Consider the following 23,128-nt stretch of genomic DNA (forward strand, 5'->3'; position numbering starts at 1 on the left):
CTGTTGGCAAGATGGGAGGGAAGGGGAAGAGGAGGGCAGAGTACTGTCTTCTGGGACCCAAATGAACTCTTGGTGGCTTTTCAGGTAAATGTTTGGTTTTAGAAAGCATATACAGAATAGTATTTACAAGCTGTTTTGCAATATATATGCTGTTTGTTTGTCTTTAGACATCTTCCCACCCTCCTGGGCTGGCTTTCAGTGAACTATCTGGCAGTTTAATAGAAGTATCTCAGTCTGGTTTTTCTGTTTGTTTCACTTGTAACCAAGAATATTCATGGTGAAACTCATTAGTCAAATTGCTATTCTTTCATTAGTAGAAAAAAAGGTTGAAGAAAATTACCTTCTCCAGTATTTTTTCTTTGCATTGCAGTTGTTCTAAGTTCAGTGCATACTTCAGCCACAGAAGCATTCTGTATCAGCCTGGCAATGTTTTATACCCACAGTGCAAAGATGGTTAAATGCAGAGAGATGAACACGTCCCACTTATTCTCCTGTGGCCCAACACCATTCAGTGCTGGGCCCCAAACTCTGTGCAGGATTCTGCAGAGAATCAGGCGTTTTATTTAAATGAACAGTACAGTCATTAGGTGATGACCCTGAAAATACCTATCACATCATTTACAAAATCTAAGGGCATAAAAACAAGGAAATGAATAGTCAAGAGCATAATAAATCTTCTACCATCAATGTCATAAACAAACACATTATTCTTGTCAAGCGTGCATAGTTTGTTACCACACATTTATGACCCCAAATCTGTGTTCTTCACTCGGCAATGATCTCAAAGTATAAATGCAAAGAATAATCCCTTTGAGAAGCGACAGTAAAAATTAAATAATGGGCACTTTAATGGACTATATTGATCTGCTTCAAAGGTATGGCCATATATCATAATAATTTTGCCATAAGTCAATATTATTATATACTTTTCTATTACACTACATATATATTTCATAGATGTGAAGCCAGAGGGGACTATTAGATCATCTGGTTTGACCTCTTGTGTATCATAAGCTATTAAATTTCACCAGATCTTACATATATAGAGCATAGGGACTTAAGTTAGACATTTCAGTTATTGAGAGACTAAGCACTTGTGTGCTGCAGGCACAGAACAGCACAGCACCATGCCACAAATAGCCATAGCCTCCATGAAGGAACTGATAAGGTGAAAAATGTCTGGAAAGTCTGCAGGACTGCGCTCCAGGGTAGAAAAGAAGAGAAAACATGAAAAAAACCTACGAAGTTTTCTGCTAATCTGACCACAGGAGAAGCTGTTTCTAGACCAGAAACCTGTCATAGAGTGTGTTTCTTGTCAACAAGATATATCAGGCAGGTGCTTAGGAAGGAGAATGTCTGGGCACTCACTCATGACATCGGTGCACAGCCTTGCATCAAGCCATTGCCAGTCTCTGATGTTTCCTGGGAAAGCAACCTCCCTTTCCTCCACCCTTATCTCCTAGCACCTATCGTGAGGGAAAATTTCTTCCTTGACCTGAAGGTGCCTGACAGTTAATGCTAATGTAATAGACCGTAGTTGAGATCCTGATGATATCAATACCATGATTGTAACTGAAATCCTAATGAATGGCAGCAATTGCTCTGAAAATGATGACAGAAATACTGGCTGTTTCTGTGGTGAATGGGGTTGGAGACTCGGATTGCATGGCTGTGAAGTCTGACCCTCATGTGTGCAACACCCATACTTCTCATAGGAGTCAGAGTGAAGAAGTCTTCTCAGGAATAACTACTGCCATTCTTAAGACAATGCTGATTGTGGACCCATAATCCCTTCTCTGAAGAAGTTCAAATACTTATTTATTCTTGTCACTAGGAAGGTAGATCTTGTTTCAGTTCTGAATTTTGCTACCTTGACTTTACAGGCGTTTGATATTAATATGCTTTTGTTAGCAAGAAGAGAAGCCTTTCTCTAACTGCCCTCCCTATCAGCTCTCTTTTCAATGCAACACTATTCACAGGAAATAAAACAGTGGCTGATTTTATTTATAATTTCTAGAAATTTCTAGAAATAAATGAGTTGTTCTGTTTGCAGGGTTGAAGTGGCCAGCAGTATTTGGGCCCTTCAGATTAACGAATGGCTTGTTCAGTCATCCCTGTTTCTGTATCACGCTGCTCCATTTTGCAAATCTGGTCAATAGCTTTAGCAACAAAACTATAAAAGCTAGAGAAATGTGGGCACGAACTTATGAATATAGGATTCCCTTCAAGTCTTTTTCCCCACTCATTATTTAGACTTCAAATTTCAGGTACTGAAAAATGCAACTCCTGATGTGCATACTATGGAACCATCAAGTGAAAAAAAAATTTAAAGCACAACAAAATAAGGAGGAAGAGAAGATTAAAAATGAAGCCTGGGGGGAAATGAATAATACAGTAAGTAGTTAGAAAATGTTCTGCCTAATATAGTCAGGTTAACTCTAGCTAACGCTATTATACAGTATATATTTGGGGCTTAGACATAAGGCAGAAATAATGTACATTTCAATTATTAAAACTATTTCTAAAAGGCAGTCCAAATGTCTTCAGAAACTTTAATCCATTTACTTTGTATGATGCTCTCTTGAACTCTTTCATTAAAGGAGTCTCCTATCAGCTTGACTTGGCTGTAGATCAAGTCATATATCCCTGTTATATGCTTCTATATTTAACAGAGAGGTAGACTTCAAATCTTTCTGTCTACATTTTTAAAGTCAAATACAATAACTAGTCATATTTTGTTTTAACGATAATTTGTGTTAAGAAGAGCCAGCCTTAGCCTTTATAACCAATAAGATTCAAACACAAGTTTTGGCCCAGTTTTCTGAAGAGGATGAAGACAATGGATAAAACAGCTCCTGGATCCTAGATGCTAATTTTAGTGCTCTTTTTAAAAAGAGAGTCTTTTCCTTATTTGTCTAAACAATATATTAAATTGTTGATGAAAAAAAATTGACAAAATAAAAAAAATTCTGGTAAAATTAGGGCACAATCAGGTTTGCAACCTATGTTTTAGATAACTAGAAAAACATCTAGAGCAGGTTTTCCACGATTCTGTATTCCCCACCAGAATAGCAAGTTAATAAAATCAGTACTGGCACAGACACAGCTTCTCACCTGTGTTCTTATTCTGCCCTCCTGCACTCTTCAGACAGTGCAGTATTTATAACTCATCTCAAGTTTTCCCCTTGATAGCTGAAGATTTTTCTTTTCTTTTTTTTCTTTTTCTGTGAAACTGAGAAGCTCCAAATTGTATTATTACACTCCATTTTTTATACTCAAAGGAGAAATTACAAGACCAAAGCCTTTTTTTCATGTGTCAGTGATAGTGGTCACTTAGGAAATGATTCACGGTTGCTCAGTGTAAATGCCTGGTGCCATCTGAGATGCTCCAGTATATCTGACCAACCCTCCAGCTGACAATCCAGAAATGTGTAACTCTTCTTTAGATCCTGTGCTATATCTTCCATCGCTGTACAGACACGTCAGATATCCTGGGTCCTAGAGACCTGACCTGCGGCTTGGTACCTCAATCTCCTAACCTTTGACTGAGCAGGGAGTGTTGGCATTTCTTTAGTGTTATGCTTATTTCCAGTATGGTAGTTGTCTAATTTTTAAGCTGTCCAGTTATCTGATACTGCTGCTTTTCCTGGGAATTGGTGATGATTCATTTGGAAGTTGCACTCCAAACTCTTGTTGCTTGAACTGAAGGAGAATCACCAATAGCTGCATTAGCATAAGCAGTACAGTTTGTATGAATGGGGCATTAGAGACAGTTATTACAAATCCACAAGATGGTCTGATGCTCTATTTGACCAAAAGCTATTTTCCATGTGATTGTTAGCCTTGACATCTCATTGGAGGTGGCTCTTCAAGAAGTTTCAGATGGAGAAATCCATACTGGATACTTACTTGTTTGAGTTCACTGAAGAACTGAATGTCCAAGCAAAAAATAAGTGAGTAGCATGCAAAAAAAAAAAAAAAAAAAAAAATACAGGCCTGAACTTGAAAGCTTTTAGACTCACCAGGTGAAGTTTTTTTTGAGATTCTGTACTTCATAATGCTGAGAGTGCCAAGGACCATTTTAGAGCACTGTAAGGTTTCTGAAAAAAACTAGTTTGGCTTTGAGTCAGTGTCCTGACCATGCTAGTTTACAATAGGTGGTTGATGGTCTGAAGGTTTGCCTGCGGACTCAAATCACTTGCTGAACTCTGGCATTGCTGGTGTCAGCATATCAACTCGATCATAGATGTTACAGATGCCAGGCTGCAGAATTTGAAAACACCATCCAGATTTGCAAAGATGTTTTCCATGGCTTTGGTAGCCATGACAATGCCTACTTGATCCAAGAGCCGGAAGATCATACCGTAGAAGGGAGGTAGGTATCTTGGGTGGGAATTCATCAGAACTTAGGCACTTCCTTCCCAAAACTGCAGTCCTAAGAATAACTGGTCAGTTGTCATCTTACTTTGCGGGCATGCCTGAATTCTTTACCTTCTGTTTCCAGGTTGCGTGATCCCAGTCTCTACAGAGTCGCTGTGTGAAGCAGCAGCTCTGCTCCTGCAAAAACTAAACTGGGATCCAGAAAGCAGGAGTCATTGCACAGAGATAGTCTGAGGAGAATTAACAAGAAAGGCTTTCTCAGAGGATATCAACTGTGATAAAGAATTAGCTTTTGCTTCTCTTTAAACTCTTCCCTTTTATAAAAACAGGGTTCAGGGATTAGAGTAGTTGTTCGTGGTGTAGGAGCCACAGTCTGAATCTGTTCTTGCCTCTGATGACTTCAATCCCAAGGAGTGGGCCTGGCCCAGCAGAGGCCGTTAGTGAATGGAGGAGAAGAGGAGAGGACACCACCATCATGCTTTCTGTTGAAGCTGACACAATACAGGAAAGAATCCATGAACCAGAAGTGGTCACCCACTGATTCAGTTCCTAAGAAAACATGACCCATATCACTCTCTTGATTCCCTGCACAGGGGCTTCACTAAGACCACCCAGACTTTTAAAACGTTGTGCTTTAGGACATTTGAGGCATCAAGTCTAACCTGGAAGTGCTAAGGTATCTTAAGAGGAGATGTCTTTATCTATAGTTAACTTCCCAGGAAGCCTATTATAATTCCAGTCAAGAAAAACAAATTCCTTATGATAGAAGGAGGTAAACACTTAAATTTACTGGCAGTCAACCATGTCACGGCTCAGCAAGGAGAAAGGGACAACAGGGATACAGAAAGGGGCCAGGCGAGGTGAGCCGGTTCCTGCAATCCATTTAGAAGATAATGCTGGTTAGGACAGACCCTTTTTGATTTTTGTTTTCAAAGCTGTTTAACTGGTGGCTGGCTAGAAACAGCAAACCTTGTGAGAAGGAAAATATACATTTACTAAAGAATGTTAATTCCCTGACATTTTAAGATTCCATGCATTAATTTTTCATGTATTTATTTTTGGAGAGAGAGGAGGTGGCAGGAAGAGGTTCTTGTTCCAGTTTTGTGTCCTGTTATTTGGAGACTGCAGGTTGAGAGCTAGTGTGATATTTTCAGAGCCTTTCACAGGGATTTAGGAATGTGCATAAGCAAGAGCTTGGATAAAAGGTGTGGTGGATACCTTAAGGTTAATACCTTACTCCGCTGTAAAGAATGTCCATGCAGAAAGAAAGTAAAGAAGTAAGAGGCACCTTTGGAGCTCAGGGATCTGCTTCCTCCCCATCATTTCTCTATGCTTTTCATGCACTATCTTCACTATGGATAGATATTAGGGGTCTGAAGAAGGTTGAAAGTTGCCTAAAAATGCTCTCCTTCCCTACTTTGTACTTCTGTACAGAGCACTGAGAATGAAAATATGTGTGCTCTGAAAGTTAAGGTAGATCCATAAGCTAACACAAGTATTCAAGTGGAAAGGGGAGCTAGAAAAAGATAGTGTTGGAAAATGTCTTGATACTTGATTTTCAGTTTTGAAACCTCTGTGTCCTTTCTAGTGGCTTGTGGCAGTCATATAAAGAGAAAGGGTAATCAGAATCTCTTCTCTGGGTAAAAGCATTTGATGCCTCATCTGCCTAGTCTCTGCTCTGTACTTATCTCTGCCTGCTATTTAGTTATTTTTATCTTGCAGTGCTATATGAAGCATTATTGCTCAGTTGTACATGGCAGAAGGGTAATGCGTTTCATCAGTATGCAATAAATTAGTGTTGTTTAATGGGTTTTCAGGTACATAGTTTCACTCTTAAACTCTCTGTCAGGACAATAGTTTATGATTTTGGCCTAAAAATGTAAAGCACATATTATTGGAATGGTTTGGTCAGCCTCAATTCACCCACCAAGATGATCAGTTCTGCCAGTTAAGTGACATTTTGGGGACATACATATTTGTAGTTGTATAGATAATTTTCCAGGATGACTTTCCTGTTTCCAGCTGAGGATTTAGGTTTGTGTGCCTACTTGGCAGGTACATTTCTAATCCTCTCTGTTATTTTAATAATTATTTTTGGGAAAAAAATTACTCTCATAAAAAGCTTTTTAAAGTAACTATTTATTTATTCTATTCAAACTGAAAAAGCACTGAATATAAACCAAGAGAGGCTACCAACTAATGGGAAACATACAGCACAGTGATATAAAAACTGTATATATGAACAGTTGTATAGATACACAGCAGTATCAAAATACATTTTAACAGATCCTCTAATGTGTTTTGCAGCATGCTCTCTCTGACAAGGCCAAGGTTAAAACATTTGATCCAAAGACAACCTGTTTGCAAGAATGCCTTATCACTACTTTCCAGGAAGCCTACTTTGTTTCAGAAAGTTTTGAAGAAGCCAAAGAAAAGATGAGGTAAATTATTTCCCTTGACTCAAAAATCTAATTTTCTCTTCTTTAGTGGCTGGAAAAAAAAAAGTGTTAATTTTCTTTTTTCTTTCAGGGACTTTGCCAAATCCATCAATCGTCCCTTCTCTGTGTATTTCAATCCATATACACAAAGCATTGAGATTCTGAAGGATACCAGGAGTATAGAAAATGTTGTCCAGGACCTCCGCAGTGATCTAAACACTGTTTGTGATGCTTTAAGCAAAATGAACAGATATTTAGGGATTTGATGTGTGTGGCACTGTGATTTGCTGTCAGTTGCTTTTCCTGTAGCCAGTCTGGTAACATCACATGATACGGCTAACTTCTCAAACCCATCAATTTTCCCTTTACAGCTTGGGCTGTGGCTTGCATCATTGTGTAGCTCTGTCTAATTGTAATGTGCAGACAAACCAAGGCAATGCTAATTGTAAATGCAACATGGAATGTGGCAGAATATAATCATCAATTCCTCAACACAATGTCATGTACAAGTACACCATTAAAAATTTGCCTGGCAATGGTTTTGTTTCCATAAGATGATTCACTTTGATGTATAAGAAATGGTGTTGCTGATTTCATTAAGTCTGAGTTTATTTCTTTATAATCCCTTTCCTCCCATAAGAATCCGGAAAAAAATTAGTTGCAACATTTTCATTTTCTTTGTAAGAGAATCTGTATTTCTTTCTATAGTGGTGAAGACAATGTTTTGCCCGTATATCTGTAACAGAACTGAGTGTCTCTTGTGACAACAATACAATTTATATACCAATGCTGAGGTCAGGAAGGCTATGTATCAGTACTAAAAGGTCTGTGGAGACTACAGATCATGAGAACTCCCAACTGACAAATGTTCAATGTGGCTGAGTAATTGTAACACAATAAAAAAAACCCCACCTCTGACAATTCATGAGGAAAGGTGGTTTCTAGTTCCTGTGTGTGTTACCTGCAACAGTCCTGAGCATACTTCCTCTGCGAGGGCTATCTGGAAATAAGAAAGGAAGTACTTGTGTTAATTCCGGATTGTTAGATACGAATATAAAGCCCTTCTACAGCAATGTGTGCCTTCCGCATTCCCTTGTCTTTTGAACATACTCACTCCTCTTGCATTTCATGCATAATTTGCCTTTCCTCATTATGCCACATTCAACCTTGACGTGGCCATGCATGACTGGGTCTGCACTGTATCAGTATCAGCACATATAAAAGGGTGAATAGGGAAGTTGGTATTTAATTATAGACAAGTGGTTATCAGTTAGTAAATTACTTGTGGAGTGATTAAATCATAGAGACACCCAAGCTGCCTAGCTTGTTCCAGATGGATGTAGGCAATGCCTGAGTTAATAAACTCTAAGTTAGCAAGGTCTTACAGAAGTACAAGCCCTGTCTGGGGAGCACAGTGCAGAAATGTTTGAGCTGGCCTTTATTGGGAAGCAGTAATTATGCATGTCTTTCCTTTTTCTGGGTTATTCGATTCTCCTATTAGCCAAGATAATGAAGAGTTGACTATATTGTATGGACCCTTAATGGAAGCCATATGGCTTATGCAGATCATGTCAGTGTGGGTGAAAGTGTCATAACTTGTCTACCTATATGGAAAATAGGTATCTATTAAAGCTGCTCTCCCAGCTGAAAGAGTCATGCAGCTACTCTGAAGAGTTGCTAGCAATTTCAGCCTTAAAAGATCATTACTTGATAGTACCAGCATATCTTTAAATAAGAGGCAATCTATAAGGATAATTTTCACAGGGAAATCTGCCACCTCCTCAAAGATAAGTATGACATAACAGAAAACGCTCTTTCCTCCCTGTAGTCCCTGCTGCATTCTAATGCTGCTGTTAATAGGGTGTGGAAAAATCTGGTTTTAGATTTAACTGTGACTGCTGTTGGTACAAATGAAGAGCTGTTAAATTATCCCATGGGGATCAGTATGCCAGAGGAGTTTTTAACTTCCCGGCATTAGTGCTGACTCCATTAGCTAGCACTTTTCACAGAGGAATTGCTGGCAACCTTGGCGTGGAAGTTTCTCCCTGTTTCTTCCTATGGAATCTGGTGAACCTTTCATAGCCCTTCTGGAGAAAATAGACTGTACTGCGATTTGCTTTAACTGGTCTGAAAAAAAATGTCGTGCAAGGAGTAGTATATCTTAGTTTAAGAAATGACAAATTATTGTTGCTTGCTTAAATAAAATAAAGCCACAAGTAACAAAGATCCAAAGCTTACAAAGTTACTGAGGCTTTCCCTTGAATCAGAAATATGCAGGAAAACTTTAAATCCTTATAATATATGGATTTATTCTTGAATTTTCTGAATAGCTTAAAATAAGAATACCACAGCAGTAAAACAATAGAAGCATATCTTTGTTTTGTTTTATGCTGTTAGCAAGTAAATCTTATTATGGATTAGGGAGAAACCCTTGAAATCCAATAGTCATTTTAGGACTAATGATGGCAAGGAAACTGTCTACAATGAAGATATAATGTCAATGAAACAGAACATTGTCAAAGGATAATGGGCTCCTGCTGCTAGATATATGCTTAATCCAATGATTTTATTTCTATTATACAACATGATTAAAAATAAATTAAATATAATGGGCTAAGGAATAATAGTGATTTAGAGAGGCAATTGCTCATTGTTCTTACATAGCAAAGCTGCCTTTTTACAGGCTGCAGAGCAAACTGGCTTTGGGCTTCAGCCAGTCAGGAGCCAGGACTGGGAAAGAATGCTTTAAAAAGTGCACTATTGCACTTTTATGAATCAAATAGTTCCAGCTTAGCTGAAATTTTTCTTTGCAGTTTTTATTAGCAAATTAAGATCAGCCATGCAGCAATCTCCTTGGATGACAAGCTCATTTAGGCGTAATGAGGGAATTATTGACAGTTATCAAATTACACTAACGTTTCATTTAAAATAAGCCATATTTATCTAAGGTGCTTGTTTAGCTTTAGCAAGCTGGACTCTGGAAATTGGACTTCTGGCTTAGGCTCATTTATTTCCTGTGTAATTCTGAACTGATGTTTTATGGGTCTGAGATATATGCACTTGCTTTGCCTGCACAGAGTAAATGGGCCCGAGCTTAATGAATGTAAAGCATTGCAGTGTTTACTACCATGCAAAGTCTGAAATGAAAAACACTCTGAGACATTGTAGCAAATACAAATACCAAGTTTCATTTGCAAACGAAGACATGGTTCATGCATTTCGTTTCATTTGTTTGGCAGAGGGGATGAAGTGGGGAAGGTGTTAACACAATATATTGCGTTTTCCCTCTCTAGTCTTCAAGACCTCTTTAGAAGCCTGTTTTAAGTTCAGCCCTTCAGTATGCTTTCACAAAATAAGGTGCCTTTTCCTTTCTTCTTGTTGTGACATCCTAATGTGATGGAGAAAATTCCAGAAATTTACTGTACTGTAATGTATATTTGCTGATACACTGTAATGGATTACAGAAGAAAGTTTCACATCTTTGAAAGGACAGCCTGGCTTAGAGAGCTAAGGCTGCTGAAGGCTTTCACCTACAGGCTGCTGGTGCAAATCCAGCTCAGTCAGCAGTTACTGAAAGCTATCACCAGCCAGCAGCAGCCTGGCTTCTGCGTGATGAACTGGGAAGCTGAGATTGCTTAGTCTGGAGGAGACTGAAGGGAGATATGATAACTTTTTTCAAACACATAGATACAGCAGCAAAGAGGAAGGGACAAACTGTTCTCCAGCCTCAAGAACCAATGGACTTAAATTGCAGGAAAGGAGCGTTAAGTTATGTAACAGTGAAACATGGGGCACAGATTGCCTAGGGAGGCAGCAGAGCCTCCATCATTTTTTAAGAGAACAGGTTAGGCTGCTATCTCTTAGGAGTGATACTAGCACAGTCGGTCCCATCTGGAGGCCAGGGAAGAGGCTATATGATGTCTTGAAGTCCCTTAGAGCAATTGCCTGGAAAAGGCTTCAACATGCTCATGAAAGGGCTCCAGCTGGCTCACAAAACCGGTAATGGTCAGCAGCCACCACTGTGAAGCGTTTGTCCGTCATTTGCACCTCTGCCTCCTCCTTCAGTCTTTGACCAACCCTAAAGAGTGGTTCTTTATCTTTCCATCTTCCCTTAGGGAATGAATAGGATCCATGATTGGAATGTTGGAATGTAGCCTTAAATCCTGCTGCTGCTGCTCTATTTTAAGTTCATAAGCCATTTGAGAGAGCTCTGTGTGCGAGTTACCTGCTAGTTACAGCTACCCAGAGGCAGAAGTCCGATGGTGAGCAACCAGCATTCGTCCTTTTTGTAAACAAGGTTTACAAAAGCTGCTCAGCTTTATAAACAAAACAGAAATGTGTATTTCATCCTATCTGTGCCTGCATTAGGGCTTTCAGGAAGACTGTGCTCCTTTGAACAATCTGGAGAACTTGGAGCTCTTCCAAGCTCCTGAGCCCGAGTGCTTCAGCCACGTCAGCCCTGTGTCTGGGTGAAATCTGGGCAGAGAGCAGCCTGTTCTCCCTAACACCCCTGGTTTCCGAGGGAAAGAAACCCACTGGTGTAGTCCAGGAAGGGAGCCTTGGTTTGGGCCCCTGATGTAGCTGGCCAGGGAACCTGGGGACAGCACCTGCTGCTCAGCCCGGTGTCGCGTTGAGGGCCAGGGAAAGAAAATGCAGTGCTTTTCCATTCAGAAAATCATCTTTCCACCCCAACTTGGAAACTTCTTTTCTTGTTTCAGCAAGACAGTCTATGCCTTTTTAGACATATGGCAGCTTCCCTTCTTGGTAGGAACCATTACCACGTTTCCGAATAATTTGCAAAGGATAATTCTGTTATTGTTATACAATGGCTACACTCTGTGATATCGATCACTCCCAACTCTGGAGATGTTTCACAGACAAATCCTTGCCTTCTCAGTTAAGAATAGGACAACAGTGACAGATTCCTCTTCTGAGCTTCAAAGTACATTTGAGACTTGGAGCTGAGAGAGAGATTCTGGTTATTCTAGCAAATATTTATTAGTAATGAGGCCCCCCTAGTTAACATGGTGAAGGCTGTAGAGATGTCCTTGACATCTTTATTGGCAATTTCCTGTAACTTAACTGAGCTTGGAGGCTAAATAATCTCCTCCTCAGTTGAAATACTCTGTGAAACCTCTGTTGTTTCATTTTGTATCTGGTCCTAGAGAAAATGTAAGTAAACACAAAATAATCAGAAATCAGTGATACCTACTCAAAACATTTTACAACAAGTACATTTAGTTTAAAAAAGCCCTCCAGCACCTTAGAGTAAGAATTCATATTTCTTTGCCGACAGCTGAGATGTTAAGACTGAAAATAAGTGCTGGCATCTTCTTGGGATTTGGGCCGGAGTGGACTATTCAGGTGGAATAAGTGTGAAATGGGTTATGTAGTCACGCACTTCAAAATGCAAGTAGGTGATGGATATTCAGGTGGACATTTTTTTAATGTAGTCAGGAATTTTGAACGTGCAGGAAAAATAATGGAAAAGAAGGTGCTGTTGGCTGACTCCACGTTTGGAAGAAAAGAGTTGAGTTTGCAAAGCAGCAGGAGGTAGATTTCAGTCTGTTTTAAAGTGGCACATGACCTGAAACACAACCCAAATAACGCCTGCATCACTGGCTTCTATGTGAGCTCCAGTGTGAATACAATTCTGATAACAGAGCAGCAATAAAGCACTCCAGAGCCAAACAGCCCTGCTTCCCCACAGGAGACAAAGTGGGTGATTTGAGACCAGCATGGCACAAATAAAATCCCTTTTATTTCCTATTAAATCAGTTCAGTTTTCTATTTCTCTTGCAAAATACCTTTTGAAATGTGTTACTATTTTATTTTTTCATAAGGATTATAAAGAGATGTGTTAATTATGAAATGGTTGATGTTCTTAAAACTTTCTGCCTTGAGCTTTTCTTGTTGCCACCAAACTCCTTACCCAGTCCTGCTGTTATGCATGAGAGTAATGCTGAACATGTGATACTGTCATTTCCCAGGGGATGACAGCCGATGGGTACACCTAAAATGCTACCCCCCTTTGCCATCCCTCCTTGTAGTGAACTGCTAACCTCAGAGATGTGAATAAGGCCGGTTAATGGTAAAGAAGTTTAAGGTTATGCGCACAATGGATTTGCCACTGTAGCAGGTTTTGTCTAGAGGATCAATTTAGCTGAATCCCTTTTAATGATTACCCCGATAGATCACTTGCAAATAAAGTTACGAAAAAGCAAGTGTATCCCATCAGATAGGAACTGGCGAGTCAAGATCTCAGCTGCTGCAAAACCAGCACATGTTCCAAGAGGCATTTTAGTGCCAGTGCCATCAGTTCAATTAGAAGTAGCTCAAAATAGATTTCATAGTTACTGGACTGAAAGTCTACATTTTACCTTCGGGTCTCAATCCAGCCACTGTTTTGTGAGATAGATCTGTGTCTGCTGGAGCAGAAGCTAGAGCCATAAGTCATGTGCACAAGGCCTGTTCCTTATTTCATTTGCAGGCATTTTTTAAAAGCCTCCTTTGCAGTGTTATCTCCAGAATAAAAATGCAGTGTGTAGAAGTTGCAGAGGCAACAAGGTCTGATCTTTTCTGAGATCTCATTGCTTCTTCCCAGTGTTGGTCAGCACAGTTCATGCATCCAAGGGAAGACTCTTTGCCCATGCTAACTGACAGGGGCAGAACTTACGAAGCCACCTGAATCCCAGAGAAGAGCTCCCATTCCTAGCTGCTCCTGGGGCCTCAAATGACCACTTTTGTCTTCTGTGACTTGTTTTCACAGAGCAGCTCCTCAGGCTTTGTCTATGGGCATCTGTGTAGCAGGATCAATTAACATATACTATCATATGTGCAGGAAAGAGAGGTTGAAAGGTGCCAAGAATTTAATTTCATAGCTCTCCTTTCAAATCTTTTCTTCTCATACCTGGCTCCTGCTTGAAAAAAAAGCACAGTAGAGGCCCACCAGCACCATCCCTTTAAGTATCAGGCATAGATGATGACAGTCATCCTTTTCAGGCCTCCGTCCCATTGCAGCCATCCTGCAGCAACTGTGGAGGTGGTTGCTCTCAGCTGCCGGGGTAGCTGCCCTCTTCTCTGAGGCCAGTAATAACGGGCAGTGGATCTGAAGGGCTGCATGAGCTCTCACTCCTCTGCCCCGCCAGGGCTGTTTCCCCGCAGAACGCTGCAGCACAGAGCTGGGCAGCCTAGCACAGGTCTGAGGATGGATACAGCGTGGTGGCACACAGTTCTGCCTAGGGCAGGAAGCCCAGCCTGACTGCTGGAGCGAAGCCCTCCAGGACAGTCAGGGCTCTCAGCTGCACCAGTGCAATCTTCCTTACCCCATTCCAGAGGCAGAATTGCTTTAAATAGCTTGCTTAGGAAGCCTGACATTTGGGGACTTAAAAGTGTCAGCAGCTTCCCTGGACATAGAAACACAAGGAAAGGGCATGGGGAACTGTGTGGTACCTGTAGGCAAGTATTGATTTTCTCATCACAATGTCAGCACAAAATCTGGCACACAAATGACGTGGGGTTTGCATGAATTCAGTTTTGATACGCCATCTCTCAAAAAGCTCAGGAGAATCAAAAGGGGGCTGTTTGCAGCTGGATTGGCACAGGGGCCTCTCTATAATTCTCTGTGTTTTCCTGCCATTACCTTATTTCCAAAGGAGAGGAAGAGCACTGTGTTCATGAATGCTATGTAAAAGCTGTTGTATTTTCTCTGAGCAATAGCTTGGTTTGTCAGAGTTGGGAATGAAAACGTGGTTAGAGGGAGCAAATTAAACCTCAGATGTAATGCCTCTGATTTGCAGAAGGGAAAGGGGAAGTGCTAAGTGAATATAGGAAATTGCAGCATTATGTGTTGTGAGAGCAATTCTTTCCATCCTTGTAGCTAATGGACTGAACAGAAAGTGAACAATTTGTTTCATACAATGATTCACCAACACTCTGACAGGGTTTCCAATTCTGAGCTCAGTTTCATATTCAACTCCCTGTTTACTAGTGAAATAGTACAATTATCTGTCTACCTCTTACATTTTATAAACAGGCAAGGCTGCGGTATCTGAAAAGAATAAAAATAACTGTCTAAATCCTGGTTGTTTAAGGCTGGAGGGAAGGGAAATGAAGCAAGTGTTATCTTTCCAGTGGTCTATTGGAACACTCCTCTAAAAATGAAGTTAAATTCCCTGGGAAAATAGGTCTGAAAGAAAAATACCAATGAAACTTGGTTTTCAATTTCTATTTAATGTTTTCCCCATCCAGGTTTGTGAAAGGAAATCACAAAACATTTCCTGTTTGAGCCCACTTGTCAAATTGTCGATAGTAAAGTAGCCAGAACTGTTACAGCTGAATTGACCCCACAAAGCTCTGGTGAAAAAGGATGCTTCTCCCAGAGGCGTTTGGTAAATGTGCTAAGCTGCTTTACAAGACAGGATGACATTTTTCTGCCTTTAACCTCAGTTTTATTGAGAACAGAAATCACTTGGACTATAAGGAGTTTCAGTTTTTAATCTGGAAATGTTTGTGTGCCGGCCCTGACTGCATACGTTTCTTGCTCGTGGGATCAGAATGTTTGAACGGAACAGCCTTCCAGAAGACTGCAATTAGTTACTTGTTCATATTGACTGCTTGTGATACATTAGTGCTTATCAGGGCTATTTGGAAGGAGAATCTGGACAAATATATTGTAAAAGGGCAATTCCTGTCCCAAAGTATAAATTCAGTAGAGCTTTTAAAATCGAGTGAGGGTCAATGGGCTGGGTGGAAGGAGGCGATGGCTATAAAGATGGCTATGGAAGCTAGTAATAAGGGTAACAACCTGCATAGCTGAGGATTTAGTTTTTTTTTTATTTCAAATTGCATAGCTAAAATGTAAAAAAATCAAAGTCGGTAGCAGCAATTACCTGTTGCAGCCCCTTCTGCTAGATGGTGATGAGTCTTGGAAGAATCTGACTCTACCCCTTACTTTTGCTGTAAACAGTGAGTATAAAATTGATGCTAAAAATGTGCAGTTTCTTAGAAATCCTAAATTATCAGTACCTCTGTCCATGCAGAAGAGGTAAATCCTCCGTTCCCAGGGTACCTTCTCAATGACACTGGGATAGAGGTGCCAAGTTAAATGCCGGCCGAGTCTCTGGGTGACTTTACTGCTGCCCTTTCTGGAAGCAGTACGCTGGGCCTGGCTTTGCTGGGCAAGCCAGCAGTACTGGCTTTATGGCTGGAATTTGCAATGGTACAATTAATCTGCTTCTATAAAATGGAGAAGTGCAGCGTTCCCTTTGGATTGCAAGACTGAATATGGGGCAACAAGGGCAGATTTGTCCTATGAGGTGTTTACTTCAGGATGAAGTGGAATATAACCTGTGAGGGCTTTTCTCTGTGAAGTTAGCCTTGGGTAGTTCCTGCAAATGTAGCACTACTAGATGTCTCCATTTGGCTGGATGACTCTCACCTTGTATTTTTCTCACCTTAGCAAGTTCCAGGCAGACCTTGGCGGTGGTCTGAATTTAAGTGAAACCTGCTATTTTGTTTAGCTCTGGAATAAATCACTTTTGGAGGAGCAGGAGTAATCTGCCTGAAGAGTTACCATGCTGTGATGGTCCTTGGCAGTTAGATAACTCTTTGGGCTAAGAGGTATAGATTATGGTGGCCCCAGGGCTGTCTTAAAGTTAAGTCTGAGCAGAATTTGCACAAAGCCATTGGTGTGACTAAGGAGCTACAGCAGATTTCTCTGGATTCCCTTAAATTTCTGAGTTTCTGCTTTCTACTGAGCACAGCATAAGGGAAAGAAACCACAAACTGGGAAAAAAAAGTTTCCCCTGTGTTGGCAAGCAAGTGCTGCAAACAGAAGCCTTCCCTTTCTAGCACCACTGAGTTCAAGAGAGTGACTGCTCCACTTCCAGCCTCCCTGGCACTCTCGCCCCAGAAGTTGTTACAGACAGCATTTGTTCCCTGTGATTCCCTCTCGCAACCTTATTTTCAGTTGCCTGGAGTGCTACAGCATGGTGAAAGGTGACTCATGTTTCCCTTTCAGAAGATGGCTTCATCTTTGCTACTGCAGAAAGGACCTTTATTTCTTGCAGATTCCTGAAAAGTGTTTTGTGGTAAGATGACAGATAGTACATCTACTTTCACACATTTGCCTAAGTACTCGAAGCCTGCACACATCTCTCTCTCCGCACACCGTCGGACATTTCCCAGTACTGGGATCTGTAAAGCCCTAAAAAGCCCTAACCTATTACAGTCTTTTTAGAAGTTTAAAGCAGACAAGCAAACTGATATTTTATTGCCCTCCTTCCCTTCTGTGTTTAAATTACCATTCGCCCTAATTAATCTTGTGCATGGCTCCTCAGTTAGGCAGTACAGTTTTTCAGTGTGTGTATGTATGTATGCTTGAATTAGAAAGAGGCTAAATTATTTTCTGAGCAGATTTTTCCCATGGTCTCCGACATTGCAATTCCTGCCCAGGGTTTTGTGAAGTTGCACGTGCGGTTCTCATGCAGAAAACAGAGCAAACATAATGTAACTAACCCATATTGATTACCAGATGCCTCAAAGTGTTTGACTTCTAGCAGATCACTGTTTTCTTTGGTCTGTATTCACTCTGCCTTCTGATGCTTTTCCTTTTGATGCCCTGTGACCTTGATGAGAATGTGATGCCTTCTGCTCAGTGCTCGCATGGACAGATGGACAATGGTGCCAGCAAGGGATCTCAAGTCAGTCCGCTAGACTCACTTATTCTTCCTCAGAAGGATGAAAACTGATTAGCTAAAGCTAATGGTTTCTGACAAGTGCTTAACTAGACTTAAAGAAATACTGTCTCTGTGAAACCAGTCTTTTCATAGATATTTAAAACTTCACTTCTCTGCCAGATGCATGTGTTAGTAACGGCACTTCACCAGCTGATCACATCTCATAATTACAATTACTTGTCTAGCCCAGGGAAAAGCTCAGTTCATTTGTCCAAGTATTGATTAACTGGTGTAGTCAAGATTACTTTACTTCACAGAGGATGGATAACCATTAATAATGTTATAATTACAGCCCAGAAAGTATGTTGATGAGGGGCTAGTTTGTTGAGACTTTAACAGATAAGGAGACAGGCATTGTTTATATAATCCTGACAAAAATTGCAGCTGCTATGTTAAAGGTGGGTAATTAACCTGAGGGAACCACTGATGACAAGGATGTTCATGTCCCCGGGCTGTGCCTGCGCGCAGGGGCCTCTCCTGGTGGGACTGCCTGGAGGTCAGTCACTGGCTCGGGGCAAGGCCATGAAAATATTTGCCTGAGGGGCATCTCAGGGCTGCAGCATGTGCGGGAGTATGAGGAGGCAGAGCCACAGGCTGTATTTCGGTATCTTGAAACCATCGGAGAGCACCATACCTGTGCAAAGGGTTTCAGTTGCTGTCCTATCCCCTGCCCGGTCTGGTCAGGCAGGAGGGGGAAGGAGAGAAGGAGAGGCCAGGTATTACACCCACAGCAGGTGCCACAGCACAGGGTGGCACCAGGACTTCTTTCTCCTCTCTCCTCTCTCATGCGGATGCCCTCGTACTCTGGCACAGGGTGGCTCCATATGTCACAGTCCCTGTGGAGGTGACAGCCCTGCATTGCTGGCTGGCAGCCATGCGGTCCCTGAGGGAGGAGGAAGGGAAGCCCCCTGGGGTGCAGGGGGGCTCTGCACAGGGCAGGGCACTGAGGGCTGGGCCGGCCGGTGCTGCACACACCGGGCAGAGCGGGACATGGGGTGAGTGTGAGAGAAACAGAGATGCTGGCATTGCCAGATGATCTCGTGCTTGTTCAGAAGGGTGACACTGCTGTGGGATCAACACACAGCGATGGGTTGGAGTATCTGTTGGCTGAGGAGGCGCTGGGAGAGCTCAAGAAGAGGAGGCTCTGGGGGAATTTATCAATAGGCATGCAAGCCTGATAGGAGATGGGGCTGAAGAAGGAGCAGACTCTTCTCAGGGGTGCCCAGTGACAGGAATGGGCACAAGCTGCTGTAAAGGAAACGGAACTTGAGCAGAAGAAAAACATTTTTACTGTGAGGGTGGTCAGACACTTGCACAGATTGTCCTGAGAGGCTGTGGAGTCTGTGTCCTTAGAGGCACTCAAAACCTGGCAGAACCCAGCCTTGAGCGACTTGTTCTGGCTAACCCTGTGCTGAGCTGGGGGTTGGACTAGGCAATCTCCAGGCATCCCTCCCAGCCTCAACCATGCTGAGATGCTTTGACCAGAACATTTCACAAATGCTGCCAATATGTTGTAATAATCATGCCATCAGAAGCTCCACCATCTCTTTCTAAACAAAATGTGGATAATATTACAGATTGCATCTTATTTTTGTGGTAGGATTCACAGTGCTGTCTGCTTAAAGTTTTCTTCTATGACCATCTTCCACGCTTTTGCTTGAGACATTAATCACTGGTTATTAACCAGTAAGCTCTGTCCCAGACAGAGTAAGATCTCTTCTGATCTCCCATAAATGGGCTAAAGCAAACTTCAGTATGTACATTAAAACAAACTTTTGCATGTAGGAATGCAATTTTGCAAAAGAAGGCAGCAGCTTGTAGCTAGCTTTTAGTTTGTAAGCCTGATGCTGTCTTATTCCTGAGCATGAGCTGCAGCTTTAAGAGTCTAAGACCCCCTACAGCTCAGCAGAGAAATCCTGTGAAGATCCTCCTGCTGTGGACTAAGATCAGAAGAATTTTCTTAGTGCTTTGGGTGTCAAAGCCCAAAGTCCAAAGGCCAGGTCACTTTGCCCTGCTCTGAGGGTGCTGGAAATCTCTTGGGTAAGGGGAGCTTCCAGAGAGCCATAGATGGGACCTCATCCTCCTGAACTTCTGGAGGTGGTAAAGTAGGACTTATACCAAGGATATGGTTTTACATATGGAATAGAACCTGAGAAGGTTATTATCTGGAGTCAATAAGTCATATCCTCAATCTCTTTGACCCCATTATCTAGACTTTGGCTAATTTCAAGCATCTGTTCCAAAATTAGTGTCAAAACACAGTCAGTTAATCTGCTGTTTATCCATCACACAGAACAAATATGACCATTCCTACCGAATAGTGGTTGCCCATCGGCGGTGTGTGTGCTTGTACACAAGTCTGTATTGTTTTATGAAAATTCATGCTAATCTCAGTCTCTGTACATGTGGGCATATTTCACCCATCTGATAAATATCAAGGGACTCACCCCTTGCTGTATACTTTATATTCAAACAAACTGGGGTTAAATTGATGCCAGGAGAGCAGCTTTTAAGTCTCCCTCTCAAGGCATTAAACTACCAACATTAACTTTCAATACTCAGCTCTTGGGGTCTACGAGGAAATGGTGTGAGTAAATTTGATAGGGATATATTGGCATGTGAATGTAAATCAGATAGAGAGTTATAGGTAAAACAAATATCAGGCTAAGATATGTGGTGCTTTACAAAGGAAAAAAAATGAACCAAATTAAGCTCGAGCTAATTTTTTGTTCGCACAGTGTTGATAGTTGGGGTGTTTGATCTGAACGCTGTGGGTGGATTGTTTGGAAACAGTAGGTCGTGAGTGCTTTTGTTAATGAAAATGTGGAGGGCTCTTGTGTCCCACTCTGAAATGTCAAATCTCTTTTCCAGTGCAAGCCCTACCATTAATTTGATTTATTTCTGTCAGTGACCTGTGCTCCCTTCCTCCCCCACTCTCCTTAAAGTCCTCCAAAAAGATACAGTTCTTCATTTTTGCTGATTTGGATGCATAATCCAGCAGTGTCCTTTTATTTACAGACTAAGTGCTGAGTAGTGAAATGTAGATAAACAATAATCTGCCCAACTCACAAATACTGATTGCACGCCTCCTCTTCACCACTGCTATCATCACTGTAAAAGCTTTGTTAGATTTTATGGAGTACTTGTAAAAAGGAAGAGATTCCAGGGAATTTTACCTTTCTGTTCAAGCTAAGGGAAAGTACCTCAAAGCTCGGAACTCTTTTCAGCAAAATCACAGCGAGCAGGTCCTGCTCTTTCTTAAATTGGCAAGGTGACAGCTTGAGTGCATCCGCTGAGTGCCACTGTGACAGTCTGATCACCTGGGGAGAGAAGTGTCTCGCAGACAGGCAGATCCCCAGCCATTTTGGTAATTATAGGTGAAAACTAACAGCTTGCCAGTGCAGATTCTTGAGTGCCCAAGGCATGTGCTTACAGTAGAAGCCTCCACAGTACAACTGCATTTGGTGATTCTGTAACAGCTGGTCCAGGGGGCTCCCTGGGGAGAGCGTGTTGTAAATAAATAATCAGGAGATAATAAACGTAATGGACAGTAGTTTTGCAAGCTCCTGACCAGCTGGAGTTGAGAGACCTCATGCCAGCTAATGCAGCTTCATGATTGTCAGGTGCTGGCTGGGCATCTAACCAGGCCTTTCGGTTGCAAACCAAAGTAATGCTCCTTCTATCCAACGGTTGTTCATAATGTTTTCTCTCTCTTATAACGATCGCTTCTCCCAATAACAATTTCATCTTCCACCAGCCTAATCTTGCCAGTTCTCTAGCTTTCAACAGGCACTGAATAAAGTATCAGTCTCATTACAGAACGGAGAGGCACTTACTGTCAACCTTAATGTAACCATCACTGACATCAGGCATGACATCAGGCTGTCAATTTTCTGTTCATGTAGGAGTTAACTAAAGAGGTAGCCAGTTGGTAGGAGAATAGCTGTCTCTTCAACAGGTCTTTCCCTGAATATAGATGTCAGTGCCCAAATAACAAGTGTGAAATTGTAGTTCAGGTGAAGTGTAGACAGCTAAATTGAAAAGCATGGAAAATGCTACCTTCTTTCCCACTTATACCCTAGAGGTGTTTGAATTCCTTAAGTGCCACAAGACTGGACTCTGGTATTTCCCAGGGCCTGAAGCTCTGGAAAGACCCAGAAGTGCCATTGTCAGGACTAGGCAACTGCCTATGTCTGACGGTGATTTCCTATCAGACATTTCCCTGAGCAAGGTTCCTGGAAGTCATGAACAAGTTGCTTGGAACCATGAGAACTAATTTCACAAAATTAGGAGTGTGTGATCTTTCCCTTTTAAAACTTGGGCAGGGGAAGTTCCCTCCCTCCTCCTCCAAAATACAGCAGCCAACTGGAAGCAGAACTGACCAAAGGCATAAGAGGTCTTCTGCCTGAAAAAAGAGAGCCCAGCACCTGTCATCTGGGTTGGACATCCCAGCCACCAATACGTGGTCCACCTCTGCCAAGAATTCTGGCTCTGTGCACAAGAACTAGAGGGGGCAAGATGAAGCCTGGAGTTAAGACATAGTTACCTGGGTTTTACCACTGCTTAGGGTGAGTATTCCTCCTAGAGGTACAGTGGGAATTTGAATTAGCGTGAAAATGATCTTATTATCTTATGAAAACTGATTAAATAAACAGTGAATTCTGTATGTTGTTTCATGGGGATACAGGCAGCTTGGCAGCTGGGTGAGCCCACCTTGTGACCAGCCAGGAATGAAGGAGGAAACCCTTTGTTTGAGCATCAGGGAAGATGAGCGTGGCTGGCAGTGTGGCAGGCTCTGTGGCGCTGCTGACATCAGCCACCACATGTGTTAGCAGGTGAGTGGCAGCCAGGCAGGCGCAGCAGCAGTGGGACCACACGTGTGCCCTTGTGACAGAAAGGACCTATGGGCTGGCTGTAGTCTTCCCGCATACCCTGGGGCACCACAGCAATGACTAAGATGGTTTAAAACTCCTGACTACATTTTAGATACTTATTACTGATGATTCCTGAGATGGGGAAAACCAAAGCTACAATAGCCTTTTTTTTTTTTAAATTTTAGGTTCCAGGCTGGAAATAAGAAATAGTCTGGAAAAAAGAAATTATGTTCTTTTTACTTTTAAAAAGGTGAGTTAATCTCTGGAAAAGTCTCTGGAAAGATTGTAAATATGGAATTTGACTGTGCTATTTTCTGCAAAGATAATCCTCTGACTAGAACTGCTCTTAAGAGTACTGAACTGTAAAGACAAACATGGATTGGAGCTGTCTGGAAAAGTTCCTTTTGTTTAGGGAGCAATTACAGTTTTTCTCTGTAATTGCATGTAAAATAACTTCCTTGTGTCCAATACCCAGCTATTTGATGAGTTAACGTTACTGGTGTGACTGCATCATAGGGTACCAAATCTAAGCTTCTGTTAAAACAAGTGATTTTCTAACCGTTTTGTTTGCCAAGAAAATCTTCCCACAGTCTAATTAATGTGATACTGTCTGTCTGAGTCTGCAGACAGCCTTAACAGAAAAGCATAAACCTTCCCACCCCATTCATCTCAGTGAAGTGCCAGCTTCACACTGCTT

The 23,128-nt window shown here is 41.7% G+C and overlaps 1 protein-coding gene across 1 annotated transcript in view; it reads left to right on the top strand.

Annotated features, from left to right (window-relative positions):
- The window catches only part of TPH2 (tryptophan hydroxylase 2), a 54,497-nt gene extending 44,430 nt beyond the window's left edge, over positions 1–10,067 (top strand). Inside the window, exons 10-11 of the mRNA XM_055710551.1 lie at positions 6,688–6,821; positions 6,910–10,067. Of these exons, the coding sequence (XP_055566526.1) occupies positions 6,688–6,821; positions 6,910–7,084 (309 nt within the window). The 3' untranslated portion in view covers positions 7,085–10,067. The remainder of the gene's footprint in view (positions 1–6,687; positions 6,822–6,909) is intronic.
- Positions 10,068–23,128: the final 13,061 nt, after the last annotated feature.

This window comes from Falco cherrug, chromosome 5, assembly GCF_023634085.1.
Source record: "Falco cherrug isolate bFalChe1 chromosome 5, bFalChe1.pri, whole genome shotgun sequence".
Classification (NCBI taxonomy): domain Eukaryota; kingdom Metazoa; phylum Chordata; class Aves; order Falconiformes; family Falconidae; genus Falco; species Falco cherrug.